Source organism: Orycteropus afer, unplaced genomic scaffold (assembly GCF_000298275.1).
Source record: "Orycteropus afer afer isolate SDZICR_OR568_19922 unplaced genomic scaffold, OryAfe1.0 scaffold00266, whole genome shotgun sequence".
NCBI lineage: Eukaryota > Metazoa > Chordata > Mammalia > Tubulidentata > Orycteropodidae > Orycteropus > Orycteropus afer.
Window position 1 is genome coordinate 3,391,133 of NW_006921853.1, and position 23,204 is coordinate 3,414,336.

The 23,204-nt window shown below is 44.5% G+C and overlaps 1 protein-coding gene across 1 annotated transcript; it reads right to left on the bottom strand.

Moving 5' to 3' along the window:
- Positions 1-4,808: 4,808 nt before the first annotated feature.
- Positions 4,809-22,479, bottom strand: TMEM219 (transmembrane protein 219). Its single transcript, XM_007950212.2, has 4 exons — positions 22,228-22,479; positions 21,948-22,137; positions 6,366-6,595; positions 4,809-4,946 (listed from the first exon to the last, which is right to left on the bottom strand). Exons 1-4 carry the CDS (start codon positions 22,477-22,479, stop codon positions 4,809-4,811), a joined length of 810 nt encoding a protein of 269 aa, XP_007948403.2.
- Positions 22,480-23,204: the final 725 nt, after the last annotated feature.

Here is a 23,204-nt window from a genome sequence, read left to right on the forward strand (position 1 = left end):
ATCCTTTGGGGGTCACCCTACTCCAGTAGCTTGGCTTTAGCTGTTAAGAGACACCACTATGGCTGGTGTCAAAAGACATTTGTCAAAATACAGTCTTTTCAGCAACCTGGGCCAAAATCTGGGATCAGGGTAAAGATGAAGGTCATGGTAGAGAGAAAAATCCACTAGGCAGAAAGCAGGAGCCAGAGCCTCCCATTAGGAAAAGCTGAAGGACAGACAGCACTCCAGGAAAGGAAACTCATTTCAACCCTCATTCTTAAACCTCACTCCAACTTATTTCCCTTTGGACGCCTTCCAAGCCCAGGCTCAGGGGACAAGAGATGGCACAAGATTTGGGTTCAAATCCTGATTCTGCCACTTGTGTGACCTTGGGCAACCTCTCTGGGCCTCAATGGTCTCAACTGGAAAATGGGAAGACGGCAATAAAAAGCCTCCCCAGGGTGAACGTGGTGGTGGGGGCATATGAGAGATGGATGTGAAAGCACTTTGAAGATGGTAGGCCACTCAACAAATGTATGAGGTTATTCATACCATCACAGGAGGCTGGAAGGTAACATTAGCTGGGGGAGAATATTGCCAAGTAACACACACACACATTTCTTTGCAAGGACAAGAAACCCAACTGAACCAGGCCTGAAAAACAGATCCTGACCCACCATGGGGATCAGAGGCATGGGAATTAATACCCCAGAACAGTCAGGAAAAAGGGACCATTATGGAGGAGGGCAGGGGACTGTGAGGGACCAACAGAACAGGGAAGCAGACCACAAGAGTGCAAATCCATCTGATTAGCTCAAGCATCCTAGGGTGTAACCCCCCCCCCCCGTGACACAGGAGACCCTGTCACCTGAGGTCCCCATCAACCAGACACCATGAAGGGAAGAGGAAGGGGAAGAGGGTGGCAACAGAAGGCAAGGCTGGTCAGAGGCTGACCACTGGCCCAGCTGGGCTTCCCCATCCTGAAGAGACGAGCTGCTCGGGCCCAGCTTCTCCGAAAGGAGCACCCTTTCTTCTCAGTGCTACACACAGGGACCCTCGCCCCTTCACCCAGCTCTCACCTGGAAGGGGTCACTATGGTGCCCCAGCGCCTCCGCCTCCTCCTGGGGTCCTCCAGCGGCTCTGCCAGGCGGGGAGAGGGGCAAGGAGACCCTTCCCCCTTGCCACCTCTTCCTCGGCTTTCGCCCTTCCTGAGGGGCGGGCCCGGGAAGCCTCCCCTGGAGGGGAGGGGGTGACAACCTGATCTGACCTCGCGGTCCAGTCCTCCTCCTCCTCGAGGCCGACAGTTGCTGAATCCGGATTTGATTATGGGGGTCTGAACCCCGGATATTTGAACGCAGGGGACTGAATGGTATTTGAAAGCCTGGGGAATGAACCCCAGATACTGGTGCACCGAGGGTCCTGAACCCCAGATAACTGAAATCCTGTGAAACAGAGTCCTTAGGTTGAGAGAGGTTGGGATCTGAGACCCGGATATCTGGAATCTGAGGGCAGATGCCGGATATTTGAGAAGCGAGAGGCCAAGCCTGGAAATTCAGGACCCAAGAGCCTGAGTCCCGGGTCTTCGACCACCGACAGGGGGCCCACCCTGAGGACGTCCGGCCTCACGGCCCCACTAACGCCAGGGTCCGAAGGTGACAGCCCCCACTCCTGCCCAGGCCTCCTCCCTTTCCCCTTCTCTTTCTTGAAGATAGCGGAAAAATTGTAGCTAAAACGCCGCTAGCGGTCCCCGCACCCTCTCTCCCTCTCCTCTTCTCCGTCTCAGCTTCTCTCCGTAACAGAGCCCTGATCTCGTCCCGATCTCCCTCTCCCTCTTCCTCCCAATTCCAAGATGGAGACCGGGCGGGAGCGCGCAGGCGCGGTAGGGATGCCGGGCCAAATGGGGCGGAGCCCTAAAGTGAAACGGCCCCGCCCCTCTCTCCTCACCGCCGCGGTCAGGCAGAAGGGCCACCACCGAGCCTGAGTGCGCGCGCGCCCCGCCACGCGGACCCTGGAGGAAGGGAGAAGGGATAGTCTTGGAGGGGGAGGAGCCCAGAGCGCGGTCAGACACTGGTCGCTGAGAGGGCTGTGGCGCATGCGCTTGCTCCTCCTTAGCGTTCAGCTCCCCCTGTTGCTAGGGGAAGCTTTGAGGGGGCGCGGGTTAGAGGAGAAGCCACGATGGGCGCATGCGTTCCGGAAAGAGGTTGGGAGGGGTAAGGGAAGGCTGCTGCTGGGCGCAGAAAAGGCGGGAAAATGGACTGCTCTGAAGTTGGTAACCATCCAGCCTGGACGCGGACTCCCAAGTCGAGGAATCTTGGCACATCAGTGCTGGGAAAACTAAATCGGTTTCATGAAAGTGAGGGCCTGAAAATTTGCGTGACCTGCCCAAGGTCACATTGCATTTTTGGCAAACACACTTCCATGACCATACCCACCTGAGCCTCCCAACTGGCTGGAATTACCAATCTTATTCCACAGAAGAAAACAAGGCATAAAGTGGCAGAGTTGGAACAAAAAAATATTTGTTTTTCAAAGCCCAGTCACATAGTGGGGAGAGATGAAGTAACCTATACCCTAATCCAATCTGTATCCCAAATGGGCTCACAGAAAAAAGAAAAAAAATTCTCTAAAGCTCCCAAGCCTGTCTACCCTCAACCCAACCCCCAATCAACACCCCAAGAATACTGAGGAAGAAAGTCTTTTATTTTTCCCCACATCCCTGCTCTTCATTTTTTGCAACATCTCTTCCAACTCAGAACCAAGGCCCAAGAGGTTGATTCAGACCTGAGAAAGACAAAAAGAAAATTAAAACACAGGCAGGTCAGAGGGCCCTTGAGCTCTGGGATGACTGCAGAAATTGAGGAAGGAGCAGAGGAAGTGACAACCAGAGATAGGAGTGGGCAGTTGTCCCAGTCAGGATGGCCTCAGGGCCCCAGGATCTGCCAGGGGCCAGAAAGCCTTCCTTCCCAGTTGACTCATATCTAAGAAAGGCTGAGAGGGCTCCACCACTTCCTGTCCCAAGTAGGTCCTTGGAGGAGTCAGGCCTGGCTCTCAGCAAAATGGTGAAATAAGCAAAGTTGATCTTGAGCTTCCAGTTTCACTGGTGGAGCCCTTCTCTGGGCCTGAGCTGTTTCCATTTCTGCCAGTTATTTTCTGGGGCACAGCATCCAGCCAAAGCTGACAACAGTTTAAGAGCTGGTGTACCACCTATGGTTCTCAAATCATAAGACCTACCTGTCAGAGTGGAAGCTCTGGTAGCATAGTGCCTCAGGCACTTGACTGCTAACCAGAAGGCTGGCGGTTCAAACTCATCAGCCACTCCTCGGAAGGAAGGATGGGCAATCTACTTCCGTAGTGATATTGCCTCAGAAACCCAAGGAGGGGTCGCTATGAGTCTATGAGTCGATCCGACTCAATGGCACATAACAGTAACAACACCACCTGTCAGAGTGAGGATTTTTTGCAGTATTTTTTCCCCTAATAAGCTGACATGTGAACTAATAAACCAAAAAGTGTTCCCCAACCACTGCTATCTTTGTGAAGTACAGTGGTATGAGGACCAACTTTTGCTAAGTGCAGTGATGGCTAAATGGAAATACAAGGTGTATGTCAAGTGCTTGGGTAAGATTTGTTTGATCTGTTCAAGAAGAATTTGACAAAAATTGCATCATAAAGATAGAGTGGGAGAACAATGTGGAATGAAAGTCAAAATCATAAAAAAGACCAGGTTTACTGATCTGATAGAGCCTGGTGAGACCCCTGAGACTGGCCCCTAGTTACCCTTCAGGTCTGGAATTGAACTCACTCCCATGGCTTCCAGCCAAACAATAGACAGGCATATAGGGTGAACATTCACACCAGGTAGATACACTCCTTAGAACGATCAATTATGGGAGAACAGAAGGGCATTGTTTCCACAGGGAGATAGCTCAGGGGGCAGGAAGGCATAGGAAAGAAGGACACAGGGAAGAGGTAAATACAGGGAAGAAACAGGAAGAGAGCTGTTACATTGTGGGGAACTGTAGTCAATGTTAGGAAACAAAATGTGTATGAACTGCTGTATGGAACATGAATCTGCTCTGCAAACTTTCACCCAACTCACAATAAAAATTTTTTTAAAAATTGCATTATAAAGCTGAGTATCATGATTTTAGGACAGAAGCAGGACAAGCACATTCCCTCTTCAGGATACATCATCAACTTGACCCCTTTCAATGCACCATTTTCGCCAATTTAAAAATATGTGTGTGTGTGTGTGTGTGTATAGTCTGTAGGATTCTGAAGACCCACGATTTTTTTTTTTGGTAAACTACAGTCACAAAAGCGTACGTATTAGATGACTGTATTTGTGCAAAGTTCAAAAAAGAAGTAAAATCAAGCCGTATTGTTTAGGAATGCACACTTGGTTACAAATTAGAAACCAAGACAACAGTTACCTCTATGAGGAGGGAAGGTGTTGTCAGAAAGAAAGGGACAATGAGGAGCTTCTGGTTTGCCTGAGTTGTGTTTCTAAGAATGTCTGCTTTATAACAATTTGCTCAGCTGTACTTTTAGGTTTGTGGGCTTTTCTACATGAGTGGTAAACATTTCATAATATAAAAGTAAAAAACAAGTAAGAAAAATGTTGAATGCTGATAGTGTACATTGTTTCCTGTCCCATGAAGAGCTGCAACTGAATAGGGTTCCCAGAGACCCAGCGGAAGCAACAGTTGAGAATGGATCCCAAGGACCTGATCTTCTTGTTATAAGGGCCACCCCAACCCCATTCCCAACTCCCAAAGGACTGTGACAAGCAACCTCACCTGAGAACAAGTGGGCGCTGGGCCAGGGCCTCAGAGCCGGGTTCTAGACCGGTGTGGCTCCCGGCGTGGGTGGAAGCACACGGCAGTGATGTAGCAGAGAAGGCCACAGAAGAGAAGCAGGAAGGAGCCCAACACCAGCAGCCTGGAGCCACACAGGGCCAGCTCCTCCTGGAAGGAGATACAGGGAGGGAGGGAGGACAGAGGCAGGATGGAGCATCGCCCTCTGGGAAGACATCCTACTCTCAGCCCAAGGGCTATAGAGAGAAGCCACCATGAGAGAGAGGGCACTCCACATCTAACCCTAAAGGGAAAATGTAATTTTTACACAAGGTAACATTTGTCTCAACGGTTTACACACTTTTTTCTTTCTTGCCCATCCTGTGACTGGACTTGAGCCCCTATAATGACACCGTGAGATAGGAGAGTTCATGATCATCCACACTTTACAGATGTGCTAGCAGGGTCAGTTCTGGAGCCCAGGGCTTCTCCGATTCCAAGAAGCAGGTCATGCTCTTCACCAGGTCTTTAAACTGAGGCAAGCGCAGGCAGAAGCCTGGTTTCCCTCATCTGCTGCGGCCAATCTCTACCCAGCCCCCACAGAGCACCTCTCTCTCCTCAAAATCCTGAGGTGGCTCCACAGCCTGCAGGGTCCAGCCACAGCTTCTGAGCCTGGCGTTCACGGTGCTTCTCATTCGGGCCCCTGCAGCTTCTCTGCCTCTTCTCCTAAGTCATTCCTAAGGCAGTCGTCACGGAGTTCTCTGCAAAGGCCTGTGTTCATGTTGTTCCCTTTGCCTGGGTTGTATCTCCCCTCTCCTGAACCCCTTCTATTACATTCCCTAGCAGAATCTTCCTCATTTTCCAAGGATCAGCCTGACAGGGCAGAATAAGCCTGGGACTAGGAGTCAGATGTGGTTGTAGACCTGGCTCTGCCACTTACCCAGTTGTATGGTCTTAAGCAATTCTCTCCCCTTCTCTATCTCCTCATCTGTAAAATGGGATAATAACATCTCCCTCAAAGAGCTATTTTAAGATCAAAGGAGGTAATGACCCTGAAGCACTCTGTGCATTGTAAACTACTGTATACATTTCTCATTCTTAAATGCTACCTTCTTTGTGAAGCACTCTCCATAAACATTCAAGTTGGGGTTAACTGCTCTCTACTGTGTTAATAGAACACCCTGCTCACGTCTGTATCATAGCAATCAACCCATTCTGCCTCTTATTACAGTTTCTGAGCTCCTTTGAGGTAGAGATCACATTTATCTCATTTAAAGACAGTAATTAATAGTAATCGCTGCCATTTATCAAACCTGTTATTTACCAGGCATTGTGCTGGGCACCTTACATCCATTCTCATTTAATTATTATATTTGTTGGTATTAGGAGATAGCATCATGCTTTCCATTTTACAGATGAAGAAGCTGAGGCTTACAGAAGCTAAGATGCTTGCTCAAAGGCCACACCACCTACAAGGGTCTGCTTGCAAACTTGGTGCTTTTTCAATTAGGCAACACCGCCTCTCAGAGCCTCTAGGGCCAAGAATTCTGCATGGCAGTCTATGAAACTCCGCTGACTGGAGGTTCTTACCGAGGTGAGCAGTTTGGTAAGCACAAGGCCTTCGTGGCTCCAGACCCTGATACATTCCTCAGCCACCCGGGGGCTCAGAGTGGCATTTCCTGTTCCGTCCTCTGAGCAGGATATGGGTGGCTGGCTGGAAGGCAGGATTCCCGGGGCAGCACTAAAATACAGGCAGGTTCCTGGAGTCCTTTCTGTGGTCACCCTGGCTGTAATGAGGACCAGTTCTTCTGCAAAAGATCCTGTAAGGCTCAGGAGGCAAAATGAAAGACAATGAGGGGTGGGGAGGGAGCAATGCCATCTTCAGATTTCTATTCATTCCTAGAGCTTCTTATATACCAGGCGTTTTGGCATTGATTCTATTCAAGAAAGTACTCTGTATCCCATCATTTATATCATCAAGAAATGAAAATAGCTGTGTGCCAATTTAAACAAAAAATTAACTTAAATTACCCTGCAATCAATGAAACAATCATACCAATACTTACAAGGTTGCAGTGAAACTGGGGCAGGTACACATTGCCAATGTCAGTCTATATAAACCTTTTTCCTTTTTAGGAAAGCAGTTTTCCACTAGGTACCAAAATCCATTAAAAAATTCACACTCCATTTCAAATTAGTGGGTAAAGCACAGTCTATTTAGTAAATGGCCTTGGGACAATTTCCATTAGGAAAACAACATAGTCAGACTCTTATCTCACACTATTAATGAAATAAAGTCCAGATGGATTAAAGAGCTATACAAACTAACAAACAAATAAACAAAAACCCTAAGCAAGTATTAAAGGAAAATACAAAGGCATCTATGAAAAACCCACAGCTAACATCATACTCAATGGAGAAAGACTGAAGACATTCTCATGAAGGTCAGGAACAAGACAGAGACGCCCACTCATACCACTGCTGTTCAGTATCAGTCTTAATTAAAGTCCTAACCAATGCAACTAGGCTATGAAAAAAAAAAAATGAAAGGTATCCAATTTGAGGAGGAGGAAGTAAAACTTTCCCTTTTCACAGATTACATGATTTTTTATATAGAAAACCCCAAAGAATCCACAATAAACCTATTGTTGTTGTTGTTGTTCTGTGCCGTCGAGTCAAACCCGACTCATAGCGACCCCTCCTTGGGTTTCCGAGGCAGTATCACTACGGAAGTAGGATTGCCCAACCTTCCTTCCGAGGAGTGGCTGGTGGGTTTGAACCGCCAGCCCTCTGGTTAGCAGACAAGTGTCTTAGCCACTATGCTACCAGAGCTCCATAAACCTATTAGAACTAATAAATTCAGCAAAAGGGCAGGGTACCAAGTCAACCTATAAAAAACAGTCGTTGTTATGTGCAGTCGATTTTGACTCATAGTGACCCCTCCCTGGGTTTCTGAGGAGGTATCACTACGGAAGTAGATTGCCCAATCTTCCTTCCGAGGAGTGGCTGGCGGGTTTGAACTGCCAATCTTCTGGTTAGTAGTCAAGTGCCTTAGGCACCATGCCACCAGAGCTCCAGGAGGGAATCTAAATATCAACAATGAGCAAGGAGAAAAGGAAATTAAGGGAACATTACCATTTATAATAGCATGTAAAAGAATAAGGTACCTATGAATAAATTTAACCAGCAAGGTGAAAGACTTGAACATAAATAACAGTACTGAAAGAAATTAAAGACTTAATGTTCTGGTTCCCTAGTGCCGCTCTGATAGGAATATACACCACAAATGGGATGGCCTTAACAAACAGGAGTTTATTCTCTTACAATTTGGAGGCTTTAAGTCTGAGTTCAAAGTGCCAAGCTCTAGGGGCTGGGTGAAAGCCCCTCAAACCTGGGGTCCAGCTCTGCCTCCTGCTCCTTGCCTACTGGAGCTAGAGGCATTTCTTTACTCAAACAGCTGCTCACTGCTGAGGCTGACAAAACCATGGTTGACAAGTAAAAAGGCACAGTCCCGATGTTACCAAACCACATGGCAGGCCATTAACTTAAGTCCATTTTAAGTCCAAGGTCGGCAGAGCATGGCAGGCTGCTGAACAATAACACGACTACATGCAGGGTCCAAGTTTGCCATAAGCTAGAGACCATTCCCAAAGCTGTTTCTTACATACGGGAAGCAAACCACATACCCAAAGGCAGCTACTCAACTGCTCCAAGTAGATTCCACCATGGAATTGATTACCAGTCTTATCATGGGGAATACTATATCCAGCTGCCTAGCCACTCAACCAGGCCCAGCCAAGTTGACACACAAATTGAACTATCACACCTAAAAAAACGGAAGGTCATTAAGTTTCGTGGATTGGAAGGCTTAATATAGTTAATATGTCAGTATTACCCAAAGCAATAAATGAAATCCTCATCAAATTTCTAATAGCTTCCCCCACACACAACCTAAACAGAAAATCCAATCCTCCAATTTACATGGAAGGTCAAGGGACTGTGAATGGTTAAAGAAATCTCGAAAAAGAAGAAGTAGGAAGACTCATACTTCCTGATTTCAAAACATACTGTAAAGCCATAGTAAGCAAAAGTCAACTGATTTTCAACAAGGGCATGAAGTCTTTTCCACGGGGAAGGAAGTCTTCTCAATAAATGGTGCTGGGAAAATCGGATTTTCACATGCAGAAGAATGAGTCAGAATCTAAGTCTCACACCATACACAAAAAACTGATTAAAAATGGATCAAGGACCTAAATGTGAACACTGCTGTTGGGCGCTGCAAAAAGGGCGGGGGGCTCCACCTTCTGACTTCCTCCAACCTCACAAAGGAGACAAAATTAGCAGCAGCCCAAAGCTTATTCCTGTGAGGCCAGACATGCTGCCACCCTCCAGCCTTTCACCAATTCTGCCATGGCACTCACTACTCTGCTGGGTTCGGTAATTCATTGCCATGGCCACAAAGAACTCAAAGACAATACTCACGATTATGGAGGACTGCTAACCAGAAGGCTAGCTGTTCAAATCCACCAGCCACTCTGCAGAAGGAAGACTGGGCAATCTACTTCCGTAAAGACTTAGCACTTCGGAAACCCAAAGGGGGTCGCTATGAGTCAGACTCGACTTGATGGCAGTGAGTTTTTTTGTTTTTAAAAACAGGCTATAATTCAGGTTCAGGAGCGACTCAGGCTCAGGATACAATTCTTCCATCAGGGCAGTCTCCCCTCTGCTATGCCCTCAGGCACACCTCTCTGGCTCTTGGCCTCTACGCCTGGCCTCTGCCCTGCTTGGGCAAATGTTATAAAGCTCTTAAGCTCTGCTGGTAAGTGCACCTAGGTGGACCTCACTCCACCAGCAAGCCTCCTGCCCAGCGGCGGCACTCAGCTTTCTTGCTCCGTGGGCCAGGAAGACCGCCACTCTGTCTGGTGCTTCTTGTTATCTCAGCCAGCTGTCTTGGCCATCCTCCTGGGAAGGAGGTCCAGGGCAGGGATCTTGGGTCCAAGGATGCGCTCCACTTCATCTCCAGTTCCTCTCTCTTGATGGCAGTGAGATCCCCTCCTCTAGGAGGGCTCATTTAAAATTCCCACAGCATAGCAAAAGTAACCAGTCCTCACATTAGAGTTCCATACACCTTATTTGCATGGTCCCATGCAGTGATCTGGTGGGAGCCACAAAGACCATGGCTAGAAAAGCCATACCAAGTAATTCCCGGTACCACAGGTGCCACTGAGGTCATTCCAAATCATAGTGACCCCACGTGATAGAGCAGAACTAGCCTACGGGCTTTTCTTGGCTATAGTCTTGGCTACAGAAGCAGACTGTCAGGTCTTCTTCCTTTGGAAAAGCTGGGTGAGTATGAACCACCGTTTGGTTAGTAGTCAAGCACTCAACTTTTGTGCCACCAGACCACCTTAAATGTGAACATTAAAACCATTAAAATCTTAGAAGATGCAGGGCCTAGTTTTTAATGATGGATTATCAGATATGACCATAATTGATCAATGAGATTATACAAAAATTAAATACTTTTTTAATTATAAAATATTTCAAACAGAAACAAAGACAAGTGCAATGAACCCCCACGGGCCCATAATTTAGGTTCAAAAACTATCAACTAATGGCTAATCTTCTTTCTTTTTAAAATCCCTTCAACCGTATCAAAACTGTCTCTTAATTATCCATCTATCCCCCCCCCCCCAATCTCTATTCCCATCCCTGGTAACCAACAAAGAAAATTTCCTTCCCTGTGTAAACTTTTCCTTGATTTTTTACAATAATGATTTCATACAGTACGTGTCCTTCTGTGATTAGTTTATTTCATTTAGCATAATGCCCTCCAAGTTCATTCATGTTATGAGAGGTGATTTGCTGATTCTTCTTCATTCTTCAGTGTTACATAGTATTCCATTGTGTGTATGTACCATAGTTTGGTTATCCATTCAACTGTTGGTGGGCACTTAGGTTGTTTCCATCTCTTTGCTATTGTAAATAGTGCTGTGATGAACATGGGTGTGTGTATATCTATTTGTGCCCCAGGCCTTACTTCTTTAGGATATATTCCTAGTAATGGGAGTGCTGGATCAAAGGGTTTTTCTAACTTTTTAAGAAGCGCCATACCGTTTTCCTCCGTGGTTGTACCATTTTAAAACAGTCCTACCAGCAACATATGAGAATTCCAATTTCGCCACATCCTTTCCAGCATTGCTGTTTTCTGCCTTGTTGAACTTTGCTATTCTTGCTGGGATGAGATATCTCATTGTTTCGATTTGCATCTCTCTCTCTCTAATGGCTAATGAGGAGCTCTGGTGGCATAGTGCCTAAGGCATATGACTGCTAACCAGAAGGCTGGCAGTTCAAACCTACCAGCCACTCCTTGGAAGGGAGATTGGGCGATCTACTTCCATAGAGATACTGCCTAGAAACCCAAGGAGGGGTTGCTATGGATCAGAATAAACTCAACAGCAGTGAGTTTGGTTTTGGAATGACTAATGACTGCCTAGGGCATCTGATTGTTAACCAGAAGGCTGGCGGTTCAAATCCACCAGCCACTCCTTGGAAGGAAAAGTTGGGCAATCCACTTCCATAGTGATACCGCCTTGGAAACCCAAGGAGGGGTCACTATGAGTTGGATCTCACTCGACACCACTGAGTTTTGAGTTAATGACTATGAGGGAGCTCTGGTAGCATAGAGCCTAAGGCATTTGACTGCTAACCAGAAGGCTTGTGGTTCAAACCCACCAGTCACTCCTTGGAAGGCTAGGCAATCTACTTCCGTAGTGATACTACCTCAGAAACCCAAGGAGGGGTTGCTATGAGTCGGATCCGACTTGATGGCAGTGAGTTCGAGAATGATCATGAGCATTTCCTCATGTGTTTGTTGGCTGCCTGAATATCTTCTTTGGTGAAGTGTCTGCTCATAGCCTTTCCCCATTTTTGAATTGGACTGTTTGTCTTTTTGATGCTGAGGTGTTGAGGTTTTCTATAAATTTGAGAGATAAGTCCCTTGCTGGGTATGTCATTTCCAAATAGATTTTCCCAACATAGGTCCTCTTTTTACTCTTTTGGAGAAGTCTTTTGATGCACATAAGAATTTAATTTTTAGAAGGTCCTGGTAATCTAGTTTCTCTTCTGCTGTTTGTACATGTTGGGTTATGCTTGATAGTCTATTTATATCATAACTTACGGGCCCCTAAGTTTGCCCCTATTTTGTCTTTGATGAACTTTATAGTGGGTTTTACATTTAGGTCTTTGATCCATCTTGAGTTCGTTTTTGTGTATGGTGTGAGGTACAGATCTTGTTTCATTTTTCTGCAAATGGATATCCAGTTCTGCCAGCACCATTTGTTGAAGAGTCTTATCTCTGCCCCACTAAATGGGTTTTAGCCCTTTGTCAAAGATCAGCTGTTCATGGGTGGATGGATCTATTTCTGGACTCTCAATTCTGTTCCACTGGTCTATGTGTCTATTGTCAAAACCAGACTGTTTTGACTACTGTGGCTGATGGTAAGTTTTGAGATCCAGAAGTGTGAGACCTCCTATTTTTTTCTTCTTCAGTAGTGCTTTGTGTATCCATGCTCTCTTTCCTTTCCATATAAAATTATTAGTCATTGATTTTTCCATGTTCTTAAAGAATGTTGATGGAATTTGGAGTGGGTTTGCATTGATTCTACAGATGTGCTTTGGGTAGTGTTTTGATTACCTCTAGCACTGCTCTAACAGAAAATACCAGAAATGGGTGGCTTTGAAAACAAGGATTTATTCTCTTAAAAGTTTGGGAGGCTAGATGTCTAAGTTCAAAGTGCCAGCTCTAGGGACTGGGTGAAAGCCCCTTGACCTTCAGCTTCAGCTCTGCCTCTTGCTCTTGGCCCACTGAAGCTGGAGGCATCTCTTCACTCAGACAGCTTGCTGGCTGCTGAAGCTGACAAACCCAAAGTCAACAAGTAAAATGGCACAGTCCCCAAATTATCAAGCAACATGGTAGGCCACTAATTCAAGTCTGTTAGCAGTCCCAAGATAGGCAGACAACATGGTAGGCTGCTGAACAATGACCCAGCTACATGCAGGATCTAAGTGTGCCAAAAGCTCAGAGACCTTTCTCAAAGCTGTCTTCTTATAAAGTGGAAGCAGACCACATCCCTAAGGCAGCTACTCAGCTGCTCCAGTAGATTCCACCATGGAGTTAATTACCAGTCTCATCATGGGGAATAACTACATCCAGCTGCCCAGCCACTCAAAACCAGGCCCAGCCAAGTTGACACACAACTTATCTACCACAGGTAGTACTGACATTTTTCACAATGTTCAGTCTTCCTATCCAGAAGCATGGGATATTCTTCCATTTATACAAGTAAGTCTCCTATAGTTTCTTGTAGTAGTATTTTGTAGTATTCTTTGTATAGGTCTTTTGTGTCCATGGTAAGATTTATTCCTAAGTATTTTATCATCTTGGTAGCTATTACAAATAGTATTGTTTTCCTTATGTCCTTTTCAGAGATCTCTTTGTTGGCGTAGAAGAATCCAACTGGTTTTTTATATTCATCTTGTATCCTCCCACTTTACTCAAACTTTCAATTAGCTCTAGTAATTTTCTTGCTGAAAAAATTAAATACTTTTGCTCATCAAAGAACTTTATCAAAAAAGTGAAAAGACAACCTATCGATTAGGAAAAAATTCCCAGGAGCCATATATCCAATAAAGGTCTAATCGTTGCAGTCACTGTGTCAATCCATTTAGTTGAGGGTCTTCCTATTTTTTGCTGACCCTCTACTTTACCAAGCATGACATCCTTCTCCAGGAAATGGTCCCTTCTGACAACATGATCAAACTACATGAGATGAAGTCTGGCCGTTCTTGCTTCTAAGGGGCATTCTTGCTGCACTTCTTCCAGGACAGATTTGTTAGTTCTTCTGACAGTCCGTGGTATTTTCAGTATGTTTCACCAACACCACAACTCAAAGCCATCAATCCTTGTTCATTGTCCAGCTTTCACATGCATATGAGGTAACTGAAAATAACCATGGCTGGGGAAATACCATGGCTGGGGTCCACCTTAGTCTTCAAAGTGACATCTTTGCTTCTTAGCACTTAAAAGATGTCTTTTGCAGCAGATTTGCCCATTGCAATATGACATGTGATTTCTTGACTGCCGTTTCCATGGGTGTTGATTGTGGATCCAAGTAAAATTAAATCCCTGACACTTCAATCTTTTCTCCATTTATCATGATTTTTGCTAATTAGTCTAATTAGCCATTACACCAAATACCAACTCATTGCCATCAAGTCGGATCCCCTCTTTGGGTTTTGGTGGCAGTATCTCTATGGAAGTGGATTGCCCAATCTTCATTCCCACCAGCCACTCCTCAGAAGGAAGGTTGGGCAATCTACTTCTGTAGAGATACCCCCTCAGAAACCCAAGTAGGGGTCACTATGAGTCAGATTTGACTCAATGGCAGTGAAGTTTTTTTTTTTTTAAAATATGAAATAAGCAAATATATAGAAACCAAAGCTTATTAATGGTTACCAGGGTGGGAGGTGGGGAAAGGGGAGCATTTGTTTAGAGTTTATGTTAGTGGTGGCAGAATAATTTGGAAAAGGATAGTGAGAATTGTTGCACAAATTGAATGTGATCAATGTCACTGAATTGCACATGTAGAAATGGATGAGATGGTGTATGTTTTATTATTTATATTTTCACTACAATGAAATAAACAAAAATACACAGGAGAATATTTTTGTAATTTTAGGATATGCAAAGCCTTCCTAAGACAGACAAAAAATCTAAAAGCCTTAATAAAAGTCAAGATTGATAAATCTGACTTCATGAAAGTTAAAGGATTCTATACAAGAGATACATTAAAATTGTAAGTGATAGGTTCGAAATATATTTAACTGACAAAATGTTTACTACCCAAAATGTATTAAGACCTTCTAAAAATCAAGATGAAAAAGACAACTTAAAAGAAAAATGAGCAAAGGATAGGAACCAAAAACCAAATCCACTGCTATCAAGTCCATTCCAACTCATAGTGACTCTACAAGATGGAGCAGAACTGCCCCATAGGGTTTCTAAGACTGTAAATCCTACCCCCACAAACCAAAGATCACACCTATTTATTAGTCAATCTCTCAACAAGGAAGCACAAAAACCAAGGAAAAAACCAGACTTTTCCCAATACACGTTCAATCGATCGGACTGTGGTAAAATTTTAAACTTGATATGGTAGAATGCTAGTGAACCAGATAAATATATGTAAACAGACTGAGCTTGGTTCTTCTCCAACGTCTCCTTTTGGAGTTATACCCGATTTCATTACCAAGTTTCATTCGAATTTGTTGGCGAACGGGGTGAGTCTGCTTGTTTCTTGGCCAGTGATCTCTTGATCCTGAAAGTCTTATGTGAAGAAATGATGGAAGAGAAATGGAGAGAGAAGGGGAAGCAGCTGGAAGGACGTTTCTAAGACTGTAAGTCTTTACAGAAGCAGACTGCCACATCTTTTTCCCGTTCCCCGCCAACCTTTTGGTTTGCAGCCAAGTGCTTTCACCACTGCGCCACCAGGGCTCCTCAAGCAAAGGCAATGGAGAAGTAATTCACAGAAGACATGAAAATGGCCAAAACCTGTAAGATGCTCACCAGCAATCAGCACCAGCAACCTCACTAGCGATCAGAAGAAAGTCAATTAAAATAATTTGGTAATTCTCTTGTCCATTAAACTTACAAAAATTAAAAAGATAATAATAAGAGTTGTGACGATGTAGGGAAATAGGCATTCTTGGTTGATGATAATTTGTAGAAGATAATCTGGCTGTATTTATTCCAATTTAATGGGCACAAAAAAGGACTAAGAGGACGCCCACCATCTGTGGACAGTTATTTCTAGGGGGAGGTAAGGAGGCCTTTTCATATTTGCTCTGTATATGTTTATATGGTCTGAATCGCCCATAAAAGGAATTTGTGTATTAAACAAGGCCCATCCCCTTTAACCCAGTAATACCACTTGGAGAAATTAATCCTAAGGAAAGAATTCCAAAGAAAACATGCAAACTATACCAAAATGCTCACTGTGATTCTACCAAATATATAGAAAAATAAGAAACAATTGAGATGTTTGACAGTAGATAAAGCATTAACAAATGATGGCCTTGCCACTTACAGAACTAATTTACAGCCACTAAAATGATAATATGGAAGTAGTAATATGGAAAAACAGTTATGATATTATAAGCGAAAATGATAAATACAAATGGGCATATGCACCCCACATTGCCTGTCAAGTGGATTCTGACTCATAGTGACCCTATAGGACAGGGCTGAATTGCCTGTTAGTGTTTCCAAAGCTTTAATCTTTATTGAAGTAGACTGCTACATCTTCCTCTCCGTGGAGCAGCTGGGGGTTGAACTGCACACATTTCCATCAGCACTTTAACCGCTGCACCACCAGAGCTCCTTGCATCATTACTACAACTCTGAAAAATATCCATGTAAAATTCTGTAAGAGAACTTCTCTCCTTTCTTCTACATTCTCCAGATGGAGGAAGTCCCAAGTCCTGTCAATCCCACATTTCTAACATGTCCAATCACCTCCCTTCTTTAACATCACCGTCTAGCTCAGGTTCCCATCATCTCTTAACTGCAACCACTCCAGCTAACTGGTCTTCTTGCATCTGGACACATTCCCTCCAGGCAGTCAGACAACCATCTTTTAAAACTACCAAACAGAAGGAAAAAACAAAACAAAACAAAAAAAACTATTACGTCCCTGATGAAAATCTTTGTTTCTCCAGTATACAGGATAAAGTGCAATGACCTTGACACAGCATGCAAGACCCTCATAGATTTGTGCCTGCTTCTTCACACCCACCTCCCGCTAAGCGGAACCCCTGAAGTTCTAAACATGCTGTCCTGGTTCATATCTCCATGCCTTTGTACGTGCTGTTCCCTCTGGCTGGAAAGGCAAACTCCTAAGCCTCCTTCAGGCCTTACTCAGTCACCACATCCTGGACAAAGCCCCCGTTCACCATCCCCTTGCATCTTCTTAATGATGCTCTTTGAAAAACAAAAGTTTTTAGTTTTCAAGAAGCCCAACGTGTCAATTTTTTTCTTTGCTGCTTATGCTTTTGGTGTCATATCTAAGAAAGTTGGCCGAACCTAAACTCACAAAGATTTACCCCTACGGCTTCAGCTCTTCCACTGAGGTCTTTGGTCCATTTTGAGTTACCTTTTGTTGTTTGACTGCTACCAGAAGGCTGGTGGTCCAAACCCACCAGCCGCTCCTCGGAAGGAAGACTGCGCAATGTACTTCCGTAGTGATACTGCCTGGGAAACCCAAGGAGGGGTCGCTATCAGTCAGATCTGACTCAAGGGCAGTGAGTTTTTTTTGTTTTTGTTGTGGTATGAGGAAAAGGACCCAGCTTTATTCTTTTTCTTTCTTTCTTTTTTTTTTTTTATTAGGATTTGGGTGAAGATTTACAGAGTAAATTCACTTTTCATACAGCAGTTCACATATACTTTGTCTCATGTCATTGACCAAAATTTACAATGCAGCAGCTCCCCTCCGACTTCCTCCCCATAGTTACCTCCTCCCAGTGCCCATCCCTTCATACTCTTCTGCACCCTGAGCTATCTCCCTGTGCATAAGCAGCCCTTCCTTCTCCCATGATTGTTCTCTTCAGGGCATGTGTCTACTTGAGGTAAATGTTTAACTCACATGCCTGTACTCTGCTTGGCTGGAAACCACAGTTGTGGGTTCAATTCCAGACCTGAAGGGCAGCTAGGGGCCATAGTCTCAGTGGTTACACCAGGCTCCATTGGACCAGCAAACCTGGTCCCCACCTTCTTTTTTTTTTTTTTTTGCCCCCAAATGATTTTGAGTTTTGTACCACATTGTTCTGCCTCTTTATGCAGGATCTCCTACATCCCTTCCAAGTGGATGGCAGTGGTAGCTGGGCACCATTTAGTTCTTCTGGTCTCATAGTTGTATAGGTTGCAGATCGGATGGTGTACCAGTCGCTAAGACTGATTGTTTCCATTAATTTTGGTTTTCTTCTTTCTTCTTGACGAGGAGAGACCCGTTGTTGCATCTAGATGGCAGCTTCCTAGCTTTTAAGGTCCCAGTCGCTACTCGCCAAAGTAGTAGGTGGAACAATGTTTTGTATAGTATGTTATGCCAATTGAGCTTGATGTCCCCTGCGACTATGGTCCCAAGCCCGCAGGATCAACTACTTGGTCGCTCTGGGTAGCTGGCTGTGACCAAGTAATGACCATAACCTTGCCCCTTGTCAGCTTTACTATACACCTGGGAATTCTGATCATTCACATGAACTTATAGGCCCATTGTCTGCCAACCCTATATATGATCTTGGATACACTCTCCATTTAGACATACCTAATTGTTTAGCTTGTTCACCCATCTATCCGTCCCTATACCCATGTTTGCTTTCACTGACAACTCAGTACTGTATATGCAAAGGGGTTCATATTTGTTGTCTGTACTGCCCATGTAACTCTCTATGTCTTTCTCATCCTCAATGCTGCCATATTGGTCACTCACATTTGGTACATTGCCCTTCTCTTCACCCAAATCAATATTTATCTCTATCTATCTAACACCCAGCTTTATTCTTTTGCATGAGTATATCCATTTTTTGAAAAGACCATTCTTTCCTTCATTGGATTATCTTGGTACCTTTGTTGAAAATCAACCAATCAATCAAATCAAAATCAAAGCCCTCACTAGGGAGCTCTGGTGGCATAGTGCCTAAGGCATTTGACTGCTAACCAGAAGGCTTGCAGTTCAAACCCACCAGCTACTCCTCAGGAGGAAGGTTGGGCAACTACTTCCATAGTGACACTGCCTCGGAAACCCAAGGAGGGTTCACTATGAGTCAGATCCGACTTGACGACAGTCAGTTTTTTGAGTTCACCATCGCCACTTTATGGAGTTCTGGGAACCTCCCACTGTAACTTGTGTTTTATTTCACACATTGAGAGGTACTTCCTTCTATTCACACCTGTATCCTTGCTAGACTTTAAGTAACTTGAGTATAGGACCCATGTCTTATAGATCTCTGTATTCTCCATGCCTGGTATATAGTAGATGCTCAATAATTACTGCTTGGATGGTACCCATAGGTGATTTGTTTTCTATTTTCTCCAAATATTTGTTGATGTTATTACATTGTTTGTGACTGTTATAAAAAGAATGGGACTTCTTTGCAGAAACTGACAAACTATTCTAAAATTCAGAGGGAAATTCACGGAACTAGGAATAGCCACATCATCTTAAGAAGAACAAAGTTAGAGGACTCACATTACCTGATTCCAAAACTTACTACAAAGTTAAAGTAACCAAGACAGTGGGGTATGGGCATAAGATGGGCATATAGATTAATGGAATGGACTTAAGACTGCAGAAATAAATGCTCAAATTTATTGCTCATTGATTTTCAACAAGGATGCCAAGATAATCCAATGGAGGAAAAAATAGTCTTTTCAAAAAGTGGATATCCCCATGCAAAATAATAAAGCTGGGCCCTTTCCTCACACCACAACAAAAGGTAACTCAAAAGGGACCAAAGACCTAAGTTTAAGAGCTAACGCCATAGGGGTAAATCTTTGTGTGCCTGGGTTAGGCTAACTTTCTTAGATATGACACCAACAGCATAAGCAGCAAAGAAAAAACCTGACAAATTAGGCTTCTTGCAAACTAAGCACTTTTGTTCTTCAAAGAGCATCATTAAGAAGATGGAAAGAAAACACACAGAATGGGAGAAAGTATCTAGATTTACAGCCAATAACATATAAAGACTTCTTACAGTTCAACAATAAAAAGACAAATAACCCAATTAAAAATAGGCCAAGGAGTTGAACATACAGTTCTCCATAGGAGATATAAACCAAAACCAAGCCAAATCCACTGCCACTGAGTTGATTCCAACTCACAGTGACCCCCACTGGGTTCCCAAGGCAGTAAACCTTTAGATTTAGTAGATGGCCTGATCTTCCTACAAATGGCCAATAAGCACATAGAAAGATGTTCAATACCTAATCAGCCATCGAGAAACCAAAACCAAAACCAAAACCAACCCCACTGCCCCTGAGTCGATTCCAACTCCTAGTGACCCTTTAGGACGGATTAGAACTGCCTGATAGGGCTTCTGTGGCTATAAAGATTTATGGAAGCAGACTGCCTCATCCTTCTCCTCTGGAGCAGCTGGTGGGTTCAAATCACCGACCTATTGGTTAGCAGCCTGGTAGTTTAACCACACCACTACCAGAGCTCCTCATTAGCTTCAAATTAAAACCATAATGAGCTACTTCACACCCACTGTCACGACTAGAATCAAAAAGAGATGTAATAAGTGTTGGTAAGAATGTGGAATAGTTTGAACCCTCATTCACTGCTAGTGGGAATGCAAAATGGTGTAGCCGCTTTGGAAAACAGCCCGACAGTTCCTCAAAAGGTTAAACATTCAGTTACCATACATTCAGTAATTCCACTCCCAGAATTGTTGTTGTTGTTGTTATATGCCATTGAGTCGGACCCGACTCATAGCGACCCCTCCTTGGGTTTCTGAGGCAATTATCACTACAGAAGTAGATTGCCCCATCTTCCTTACAAGGAGTGGCTGGTGGGTTTGAACCGCCAGCCTTCTGGTTAGCAGTCAAGTGCCTTAGGCACTATGGTACTAGAGCTCCCAGGAATTATCCAAGAAAAATGAAAACACATGTCCACTCAAAAACTTGTACACAAATATTCCTATCAGTATTATTCCTAATAGCTAAAAAATGAAATCTCAAACGTCCATCAACTGGTGAAAAGATAAATGAAAAGGAGTGTATCCATACACTGGAGTATTACTCAGCCATGAAAAGGAATGAAGTACAGATACACACTACAACATGGATGGATCTTGAAAACATTATCCTAAGTAAAACAAATTAGACACAAAAGACCACATTATTATATGATTCCATTTATGTAAAACATCCACAACAAGCAAATCAACCAAGACAGAAAGCCGATTAGGGGTTGCTTAGGGCTGGGAGCTTGGGAGAAAATTGGGAATGACTGCTAAAGTGTGTGAAGTTTCTTTGTGAGGTGATGAAAACGTTCTAGAGTTGATTGTGGTGATGGCTGCACAATTCTTTGAATATATTAAAAGCACTCACTTTAAATGGATGATTTGTCTTGTATGTGAATTATATCTCAATAAAGCTCTATTTTTCAAAAATAAAAAGAACAGTAAAATTGTCCCAAGTCTATATGTATCAGACATGTTCCTTTACTCTTGTGCTTTGCTCACACGTGTGTACAGCCAGACATGCAGAGACCTACTCCCCCACACACACAAATACACACACTCGACTCACAGGAGAACCACAGAATGACAGTGTTATAAAGGACCTCAAAAGTCAGAGAACTCTCCCTTTCTCTCCTCCCTCTTTACCTCCCCAGTTTTTAGATAAGGATCTCGAGGCCAACCGTTCCACAGGAATTAATGGCACCCGATGATTCTTCCTCACTCATTATTTCCCCAGAAGACTCTTTGGAAATGGATGGCATCTAATTTTTTCTGCATCCTCCATAGCATGTGGTGCTGCGCTAAGCCTAGTGAACACTCAACAGCTGAACAGAATGTGCTTCTCTGTTATCACTAGTAGGTAGGAGAAAGGCAGCACCTTTAAGCAGTAACAATGAGCTCTGGTGGTGTAGTGGTAAAGGCACTGGGCTGGTAACCAAAAGGTCAGTGGTTCAAACCCACCAGTGGCTCCATGGAAGAAAGATGGGGCAGTCTGCTTCCGTAAAGATTTGCAGCCTTGGAAATCCAATGGGGGTCGCAATGAGTCAGAACTGACTCGATGGTAGTAAGTTTGGTTTTTTGTTTGTTTAAGAGGAGAAGGCTGTAAGGATGAAGAGGGGTGAGAAGGAACATTGAGTCAAACCTAGCCCACCCCATCACATCTCCAAGAACAGAATCAAAGAATCTCAGAGCTGGAAAGGGAAAGAGAAAAATCGCCTAGAGAACCTACACTGTGGGCAGTGTATTCGCTGAAAGGATCTCGTTCTCCTCACAGCAGAAGTGACCAAGGCCCAGAGATGTGTTCAAGGTCACCAGACCGGCGAGTGTAGAAAGGAGTGTTCTGATGCCCAACCCCACAGTCCTTCCCCATCTCACCTTTCAGTCCCATCTGACTACCCAGGACCTTGGCATGGAATGTCTGAGTCTTGTTTCTTTCTGGACTATCTCCAAAGTTCAAGGTGGTCAGTAAGCCCACGACGTGAGGACCATGCCACTTCTCTGGGAGTGTTCCATTCACAGGGCACAGGGTCAGCTGGCCAAAAGACCTCAAGAAGGAGACCCAATCCTGTGTGCAAAAAGCATGAGAGGGAGGTGAGAATAGATTACTGGTAAGAGCAAGCCTGCAGTGGGAGGATGGGCTAGGTAGGATACTTACCTGAGGGATATCAGGGCTGCGCAGGCCAGTCTGGTGGGTGAGCAGGAATCTGCCGAGACCCAGGCCTGAGAGGCCAAGAAGCAGCAGGATCAAGGTGGCACAGACCAGAGGTGGGTGGTGAGCCAGACAGAGATGCAGGTTATGCCCTGCCTGGCAGCTGCCCATGGGGAGCAGAGGGCTCTGGGTCTCCACGGAGAGCCTGCTGGGGGACAGAGAGGTAGCACTGGACAAAAGCCTGCTGCACTCGTCCATTTTATTCAAAGACACGTTGAAGTGCACAGCAGGGAAGGGGCTTGCCCAGAGCCACAGAGTCAGTAGCAGAGCCAGGACCAGGATCCAAGGTTTTTGACTCCAAGTGTTCACTCGGTGCATCAGTCACTAAATGTTTGCTGTGCTTCATTTCTGAGGAAATCAATACGGAAGCAGAGCACCCTAAGTTGGCAAGAGGAACTCTAAAATGAGAATTCTCAGTGGGAAAAATAGGAAGCAGCTGCTTTGGGTTAGGGTCTGGCTGAAAATGCTTCAGCCAGAGCCCAGACAACAGAAGCCAAGGCTGTCTAACGAGAAAAGCTCCACTTTGGAGTCAAACTTCACTCGGTTTGAATCCTCCTCTGCCATTCATTGGCTATGCGAGACCAAGTCAGTGAGCCTCACGTAAAATGGGAATGCTAAGAACACCACGCCATGATTAATGTGGCAGTCTGATTAATGTGTATGCACTGGGTCATGCAGAAACTCAACAAATACCACTTTCTTTCTTTGTGTCATACTTGTCCCCAGTTAGGCAGGGCAAATACACCGTAGGGGAAACTGAGGCCCAGGGGCCTCAAGATACGATTCACTGGTAAGGCCAAGATTTGAAACCTGTCTCCTGCTTCCAAGTTGAGTGCTTTTTCAATGCTACCATCTTATCCCACGCGAGACGCGACAACCTAAAGAAAAGGAACATCTGGAAGGCGAGGAGATAAACACACGCG

Excerpts from the sequence above, each read along its gene's own strand:
- TMEM219 (XM_007950212.2), bottom strand. The coding sequence starts at position 22,479 with ATGGACGAGTGCAGCAGGCTTTTGTCCAGTGCTACCTCTCTGTCCCCC. Across the intron at positions 22,138-22,227 it reads GCAGCCCTGATATCCCTCAG|GATTGGGTCTCCTTCTTGAG; the intron begins GTAAGTATCCTA and ends TTTTGCACACAG. Across the intron at positions 4,947-6,365 it reads TTACCAAACTGCTCACCTCG|GAGGAGCTGGCCCTGTGTGG; the intron begins GTAAGAACCTCC and ends ATCTCCTTCCAG.